At 66.2% G+C, this 7801-nt stretch overlaps 1 protein-coding gene across 1 annotated transcript; it reads left to right on the forward strand.

The window, feature by feature from the left end:
* Position 1: 1 nt before the first annotated feature.
* Positions 2 to 7800, forward strand: LMF2 (lipase maturation factor 2; the record flags this gene model as incomplete). The annotated part of the gene is made up of 13 exons (XM_019543988.1): positions 2 to 274; positions 1625 to 1653; positions 2253 to 2449; positions 2979 to 3157; positions 3596 to 3734; positions 4026 to 4160; positions 4559 to 4664; positions 5352 to 5448; positions 6034 to 6216; positions 6651 to 6819; positions 6952 to 7063; positions 7413 to 7521; positions 7618 to 7800. Coding segments are annotated over 13 exons (1911 nt in total), but the record flags the coding sequence as incomplete, so codon positions are not given.
* Position 7801: the final 1 nt, after the last annotated feature.

A 7801-nucleotide genomic window follows, 5' to 3' on the forward strand; every position in this document is an offset into this window, starting at 1 on the left:
CGCGGCGGCGGTGTGCGCAGGGCTGTACGGGCGGGACGGGGTGCTGCCGGCGCGCCGCACGCTGCGCCTGACGGGCCGGCGGCTGTGGGAGCAGCTGCGCGACGCGCCCACGCTGCTGTGGCTCGGGCCGCGCCTGGGGCTGGACACGGAGCTGGGCATGGAGCTGCTCTGCCTGCTGGGCCTGCTGGCCTCCCTCGGCGCCCTCGTGTGCGACCGCCTGCGCGACGCCCTCGTCTTCCTGCTGCTCTGGGTGCTGTACCTCTCGCTCTACCAGGTACGCGGGCGCGGCCCCCAAAACCGCCGCCCTCCCCGGGGCCGCACGCGCGCGCGGCGCTTCGCACGCACGCGGTTTTAGCCTCGCACGCGGGCACGCGCCCGGGCACGTGGTTTGGCCTATGCGTGTGCGCGCCTGGTTCAAACACGCGGGCACATACAGCGACATGCGGTACTAGCCTACCGCACGCGGGCACGTGCACACGCACAGTTCCAGCCCGCTTGAAATTTGTGTGCACACGTGGTTCTAGCCTAGCGCATGCGCGTACACGGTTAGAGCCTGTTTAACACAAACACTATGCGGAGTAGTAGTTTGCTTAACGCACACGCGCACAATTTGCGCCTGTTTAAAACACGCGTGCATACACAATTCTGGCCTGTTTTGACGTGCGCACGCACAGCGCTAGCCAGTTTAACGTGTACGCCATTCCAGCCTGGCGCGCACACATTTAACATGCATGCACACTTCATGCGCACGGTTACAGCCTGTTTGACACGTGCACCACACCGTTCTGGGCTCCGCGACACGTGCACGCGGGTGTGGCCTGTTGAAGCGCTGTCGCGCAACCCAGCAGCCCGCTGAGGAGCCGGCGGGTGGGTGAGTCAGCTGCTGGGAGCAGGGGCCGGGGGGGCCAGTTTCTCTTCCGAGTCGAGCTCCTGCTGCAGCCTAATGGTTGCGTTAGCCCCCGCGGTGCCGCTGGGCAGCAAGGCCTGGGCGAGAGCTGGGCCCAGCAGCACGGCCCCCCCGCCCCCCGGGGCCCTGAGCTGCTCTGCCGAGCGCCCTGCCCCTTCCCAGCTGCAGCTGAGCCTCCCTGCCCGGCGTTCCCCTTGGGGCATGCAGGGGCTGCCAAGCCGTGTGGCTGGGGGAGGTCCCCCCCCGGCGCACCCCCAGAGCCTGCTTTTCCCTCCTCTGGGCTGGGCTGGGCACTCGCTGCCTCTGCCCTTTTAAGGGGAGGCTGGAGAGAGACTTCCTCCCAGCTCCCTCCCTCCGGAGCAGTGCCGTGGGCTCCCGAGCAGCTGCAGCGATCGGTCTGCGGGCAGAGCCTGGGGGCCGTGCAGCACAGGCTGCCCCCGCTGATGCCCCTTGCCCCCACCTGCAGCCTCCCGCACCCTCGGGCCTCTCCAGATTGGAAGCAAATGACTAAACCTCTCCCGGGCACTAGGCCAGAGCTGGGCGGCTCTTCTTGCTGCAGCTCCTGGTACGGCCCGGCCCTGGCACGCCAGCCGCAGGCACCGTCTTTCTCTGGGCTGGCCTCAGCCCCATCCTCGCAATATCCTAGTGACGGGGCCAGGAGTCTCTGCCTCCCTTTCTCCGCGCCCTCTCACCCCGGCCCTCTCCCTCTCTCTGCAGGTGGGGCAGGTGTTCCTGTACTTCCAGTGGTAAGTGCCTGCCCGTGGTGGCCTGTCCGCTTGCGTGTGCACACGTGGGAGCTGCGTGGCACCCTCGCTGCCCAGAGTTCAGAGCAAAGCTGGTGTTGTCCTGGGCCGAGCAGCCCCCTGATCCCAGCAACGCGCTGCCCCCCACCCAGGCAGGGAGGGGAAGGGGAAGGGGGGGGAATGACGCGTCTCATCCTACACGTGGCCTAAGCCTGTGAAGATGTGACGCAGGAGCAGGCGTGGCTGTCACGGCCTCCCGCGGCTCCGCGAGCAAGGTCAAGGCTGCATCTGGACCCGGGCAGCCACGTGGTCGCAACAATGGAGGCGTTTGGCGCTCTGGCACGAGGGCTTCAGGGGCCCTTGCTCGGGGGCGGGGCGGGGGTGGGGACATGGACTCCAGAAGCAGCTCTGTGCAGGGACCCGGGTCCTGCCCCCACCGAGGCCCGAGTGCCCACTTGTGGGGGACAGCCCTTTGTGACGTGCCCTCGTCGGCTCTTTGGGGGCTGGCGTCTCCGGCAGGCCCTGGATATCGTGTCCCCACCTGTCCTCTGGCCAAAGCCCCTAGCTTTGACCCCTGGGTATGTCCCCTCCTCTCCCCACAGGGACAGCCTGCTCCTGGAGACCGGCTTCCTGGCCGTGCTGGTGGCTCCGCTGCACCTGCTGAAGTGGCGCAGCACGGCCTGGCGCCCCCACGACGGGCTCCCGTTCTGGCTGATGCGCTGGCTGCTCTTCCGGCTCATGTTCGCCTCGGGCGTGGTGAAGCTGACCAGCCGCTGCCCCACCTGGTGGGGGCTCACAGGTGAGGGCCCCGCTTTCCCCGCCGGGGCCAGCCGGGCAGGCCCTGGTGCTGGTAGCAGAGTCCCAGTCCCCTGCGCCCGCTGGGCCGTGCTGCCCCTCTGGGGTTTTGCCTTCCTCTGCAGCGGGGGATCCCACTGGGCCTCGGCCTGGGATCTCTGCAACATCCACGACCCCCCTGGCGGCAGCAGGATGTTGGCGGCCCCCTTCCTTGGCAGGGGCGATGCGTGGGACTGTCGGGGACGGCTGTGTCGTGTAGCTCCAAGGCCTCACACAGTAAAGTCTGGGCTGGCTTGGACGGGGCTGATCCTGTCTCAGGCAGGGCTTGCGTGGGATGCGACCTCGCAGCTCCCTGCCAGCCCCGTAATTCTAGGACTCCGATTCTATGGCCTGGTCTGTGGGTGGTGTCCCTCCGTCTGCCCCCACACCCTGTCCCCTGCCCCTCTCCCGCTCCAGACCCTCTCGCTACCCTCCGTGCCAGGCACCTGCCCCGCTCTGACCGCCTGCCCCGGGGGCCCGCTGTGTGCCCGCAGCCCTGACCTACCACTACGAGACGCAGTGCATCCCCACGCCGGCTGCCTGGTACGCCCACCAGCTGCCCGTCTGGTTCCAGAAGCTCAGCGTCGTGGCCACCTACGTCATCGAGATCGCCGTGCCGCCCCTCTTCTTCGCGCCCATCCGCCGTCTCCGCCTCTTCGCCTTCTACTGCCAGGTGCGTGGTCCAGCTGGACCTGGGGGCTCCGGGGCCCTGGGCCTGCCCCATGGGCTGTGTGGGTCCCAGCCTTGCTGCAGGGGACAGACTGATGCCTGAGGGTCTCAGGGCAAAAGCAGGGTGCTGCTGTCATCTACACCCACAGCCAGAGGCCCTTTACGAGCCCCTCTGAGGCTCAGAGCCACGGAGCTAGGCTGAATGCAAAGCAGGCCTGTCCCTCACGCTCCAGACCCGGGCATCTCCCTGCACCACAGTCCTGGCCCTGTGGTCCCTGGTGCCAGCAGGAGGAGGGTCCTGCTGCTGCCACCTGCATCTGAGCAGCAGAGATTGAATGGGGCTGGGAGGCCGTGCAGCAGTCAGTGCTGTGCAGAGCTCCTGCCCTGCAGGGTCTGGGTGGGAGGGGGCCGGGCGGGCTCTGAGCTCCCAGTGTCCCTGCAGGTCTTGCTGCAGGTGCTGATCATCCTCACAGGCAACTACAACTTCTTCAACCTGCTCACCATCGTGCTGGCCTTCTCACTGCTGGACGATGAGCACGTGGGGCTGTGGCTGGGGCGCAGCCGCAAGAGGCACGGCACCGGTGAGTCCGTTGGGTGGGGAGGTGGTTCCCCTCTGGGTTCAGTGCCCACAGATCCTGGGTATGGGTGTGGGGGTGGGTCCTTTCCCCTGTGCAGCTAGGGCAGTTGTGGGAGGAGTGCCTGGCTGGATAGAGCACTGCCAGCCCAGCTCAAGCAGCCATCACTAGGGTTCAGAGTCAGCGTCCCACACGGAAGGCTTGCCCTGGGAGCTTGCATTTTAGACACTGGCGGGCGGCTCTGTGTTGACAGCGTTCAGCCGTCGTGATGCAGCTTGTCCTGTCTCCTCCCCGCAGCCTGGCTGCCAGGCCTGTCCTCCTCCTTCTCCGGGCTGGTGGAGCTCACGGTCTACGGGCTGCTGCTCTACGGGACTGTCCTGTACTTCGGCCTGGGCATCAACTGGGAGAAGCAGCACATTGAATCCAAGATCGGTACAGAGCTGCCCCCCTCTCTGCAGGGCAGGCCCTGCTAAGTCCAACACCTGGGCCTGCGTGTCCCCTCGCGCCCCCGGGCACTAGCAGGATGCAGCCCCTGAGTTTGACCATGCTTGGAGAGCCCCTCCAGGTTGAGGCTGGCCAGGCTGCCCCCAGGCCTTGGATACAGCATCACTCAAGCCACCATCATTAGGCTTAAAAATTAACAGCTTGTGGGAGCTCTAGTACGTCCGAGCAGCCTGGGCCCGGCGGCTGTCAGCCTGAACTTCCCTATCCATGCTCAGTGCCTGTGGCTCCTGCAACCCGCCGCGTCCCCGGGGGGTGAGGTGGTAGGGGCCGCGGCTGTCGACTCGCGCCTGGTACTAGCTGACCGCTGTGTGCTTCCCCCCTCTTAGCTTTCACCTACCATGAGTTCATGCAGTGGTTGAAGACCGTGATGTTGCCTCTCATTGGGCTGGGGCTGCTCTCCCTGAGCTGGGAGATCCTCTCGTCCATGTACCGGTAAGTGACCACTGGGGGCCTGGGAGGTGGTGGAGGCATCCGGGAGAGGCTGCGGAGCCCAAAATCATAGACCCTCAAAGCTGTGGGGCTGGCAGAGAGGATCAGGCGTGTCCAAACTAGTCCAGACAAACCTGTGCCCAACCTTGTAGCCACACGACACAGTCACCCCTGACACGGCATCAGGCATCGTCCCTGGCCCGGGAAAGCTGGGGGGTCGCAGCCTCCAACGTCCTTCTTCTGCCATGGGGGTCTCGGGCACTGCAGAGAGCCCAGGTCCAGGCCGTGCCCCTGCTGCAGAGGAAGGCAAAACCCCTCAATGCACATCAGTCTGAGCAGGGGAGAAATCCCTCCCTGCCCCAGTACAGCCTGAGCGTGGGGGCAAGACCCTCCAGCCAGGACCCTGCGGGGTTGCTGTCAGCAGGAGCATTGTCACAGCCCAGCCCCATCCCCAGCCCGGGCTGCAGCAGCACCAGCACCTCGGGGAGGCTTGAAAACCCCCTGACACATGGAGCAGAAACAGGGGCAGGGGGCAACCAGCACAGCCCAGAAGCCTGGGACTTCCCCACAGCAGAAGGGCCCTGGCTCTTAATGCCCAGGGTGAGGCTGGCTGTGGAGTGGGGGCATTGCCAGCAGCCCTTCCCACATGTCTGCATCTGACCCAGACCTGCCCCGTGCTCGCTCCCCTAGGTGTGCCTGCATCCGGGGCTTCCTGTGGAAGCTGTGGGCTGGGCTGCAGTGGGCTGTCTTCACCACCGCCACATTGGGGATGTTCAGCCTCTCTCTGGTGAGTGCCTGCACCCGCAGCCAGCACCCCATTGCTGCAGCAGGGAGGGCACGGGGCAACCTGGTTGCGGGGCTGGGCTCGGCCTCCTGCCGAACACCGTGGGGAGAGGGAAAAGCTGCAGCCTGTGGGGGTTGCTGGCGCAAAGCCTGCGGGCATGGGAGCCCAGGGATCTGGCTCCTGCTTTGGGATATAGTATACGGTGGTATCAGCATCGCAAGGAGCAGTGCGTGGGATTATTTAGCCTGGGAATTGGAAACTAAAGCATCTATGGAGCATGGGAGTGAGGGGTATGGCCTTTGCATCAGATTGCCTGGACTTTCAGTGCTGGAGGCTGGAAGGGAGAGAGGGAGCAGGGGAAACCCTGCTTGCACCCAGTCACTCTCCTGTCCAGCCTCCACTCCATGCGACACTGGAATCTGGGCACGACGGACATGGGTCTGACACAGTCCGCGGCAGCGCTGATGCTCCCGTGGTGCCGGGTGCGAGTTCTGCTTAGGGCAGTGCGTCTGGGGCTGAGGGGGCAGCCAGTTGTGGGTGCTGCCAGAACCATCTGTGCCTCATGACCGTCTCCCCATGGCCGTTCAGGTACCATTCACCTACATCGAGCATGAGTCGAACGGGAAGCTGTGGCCCAGCCTGCACCAGCTGTTCGGTGCCGTGGACCGCTACCAGCTGGCCAACTCCTATGGGCTCTTCCGGCGCATGACGGGGGTGGGAGGCCGTCCCGAGGTGGTGCTGGAAGGCAGCTACGACATGGAGCACTGGACGGTGAGTGGGGGTGTGAGCAATGGAGTCCCCCAGCTTGGCCAGGTCACCCTGCTGCCTTTGGGGGCCATCGGGTCTCCCCTCTGAGGACCTGGCATCTATAAGCCGTGAATCAGGGGCTTTAATAGGGTCTGTGTCACACGGGGTGTTGCAGGTTGCTGATGCATCACCCCCAGCCAAAGCTAGTGCCGGGGTCCGTAGCACCCTGGGTCCGTAGCACACGGCACACTGAGCTGTCTTTTTCCCACCTTAGTTTGGTCCCTTTGACCACTGCCGCGGCCCCCGCCCCAGAGCCAGCTGCCTTTCAGGGAGGGGCAGTGATGCATGCTGGGGGGGGTGCTCTGCAGGGAGCCTCCAGATAAGGGGTGGAGGGGGCAGACCCAGCACCTGCCCCCACCGCTGGCTGCAATGCCAACCTCCCCGCCCCATCGCCACAGGAGATAGAGTTCATGTACAAGCCGGGGAACATCAGCGCGGCACCGCCCCTGGTAGCCCCCCACCAGCCCCGCCTGGACTGGCAGATGTGGTTTGCGGCCCTGGGGCCCCACACCCACAGCCCCTGGTTCACCAGCTTCGTGCACCGCCTGCTGCAGGGCAAGGAGGAAGGTGAGCAAGGGGTGGCGGGGATGTAGGTCTGGATGTGTGCCCTTAGCCGCCCCTCCTGCCATTCCCTGGCCCCATAGTGCTGGGGCCAGGCACAGCATGGGGTCCTGAGCTGATACTTCCCGGTCCCCACAGTGATCCGCCTGATCCAGGTGGACAAGTCCAACTACCCGTTCAGCGCACAGCCGCCCACCTACGTCCGAGCCCAGCTCTACAAGTACTGGTTCACAGAGAGCTCCAGCAAGGGGTAAGTGCTGGGGGGTGGGGGTCTCCCGTGGCCTCCAGGAAGTGGAGGGGGGAGCTGGGCTTGCTGGTCATGGACAGAGCACTTGGGGTGACCATGCGTGGGACGGAGATAGGGTCGGGACCCAGCCGCAGCCCAGGGGAGGGAGCTGGGCAGAGCTGCGGTGCCTGCAGAGACTAGCTCCCCGCGCCGGGCAGGGTGATCCCTGCAGCGCCTCCAGGGCTCTGCCTGGTCCGAACAAGCAGCAGAAAGGCAGGTTCCCCCAGTCCTGGGGGGGGCGGGGAGCTGGTGTGTCAAAACCACCCCCCTGGGGAGGGAGCTGAGGGCTGGGCTGAGTCCTCCTGTCCCGCAGGGAGCCCCCACGGCAGTGGTGGCGGCGGCAGCACGTGGAGCAGTTCTACCCCGCCGTGTCCCTGGGAGACCCCACGCTGGATGCCCTGCTCAGCCAGCACGGGCTCAAGGTAAGCGCCGCCGGCAGGGCCCCGTGCTGGGGGGCCGCGTGCCAGGCCGGGGGAGTGCCCAGCCCCCCTCACGCTGCCCCGTCTGCCTCCCTGCAGGACAAGGCTCCCCTGAAGCGCCCGGCGGAGGCCCCCCTGCCGCAGCTCCTACAGCTCGTGCGCGAGCTGAGCCGCCCCTACGCGGCCCCCACACTGCTGTGGACCCTGTACCTCATGGCCGCTACTGTCCACCTCCTGCGGGCGCTGGGCAGCCGGGCGGCGGGCGGCGCCCCCAGCGGGCGGC

The sequence above is a fragment of the Crocodylus porosus genome, unplaced genomic scaffold, assembly GCF_001723895.1.
Source record: "Crocodylus porosus isolate Cpor-Errol unplaced genomic scaffold, CroPor_comp1, whole genome shotgun sequence".
Taxonomy (NCBI): Eukaryota; Metazoa; Chordata; order Crocodylia; family Crocodylidae; genus Crocodylus; species Crocodylus porosus.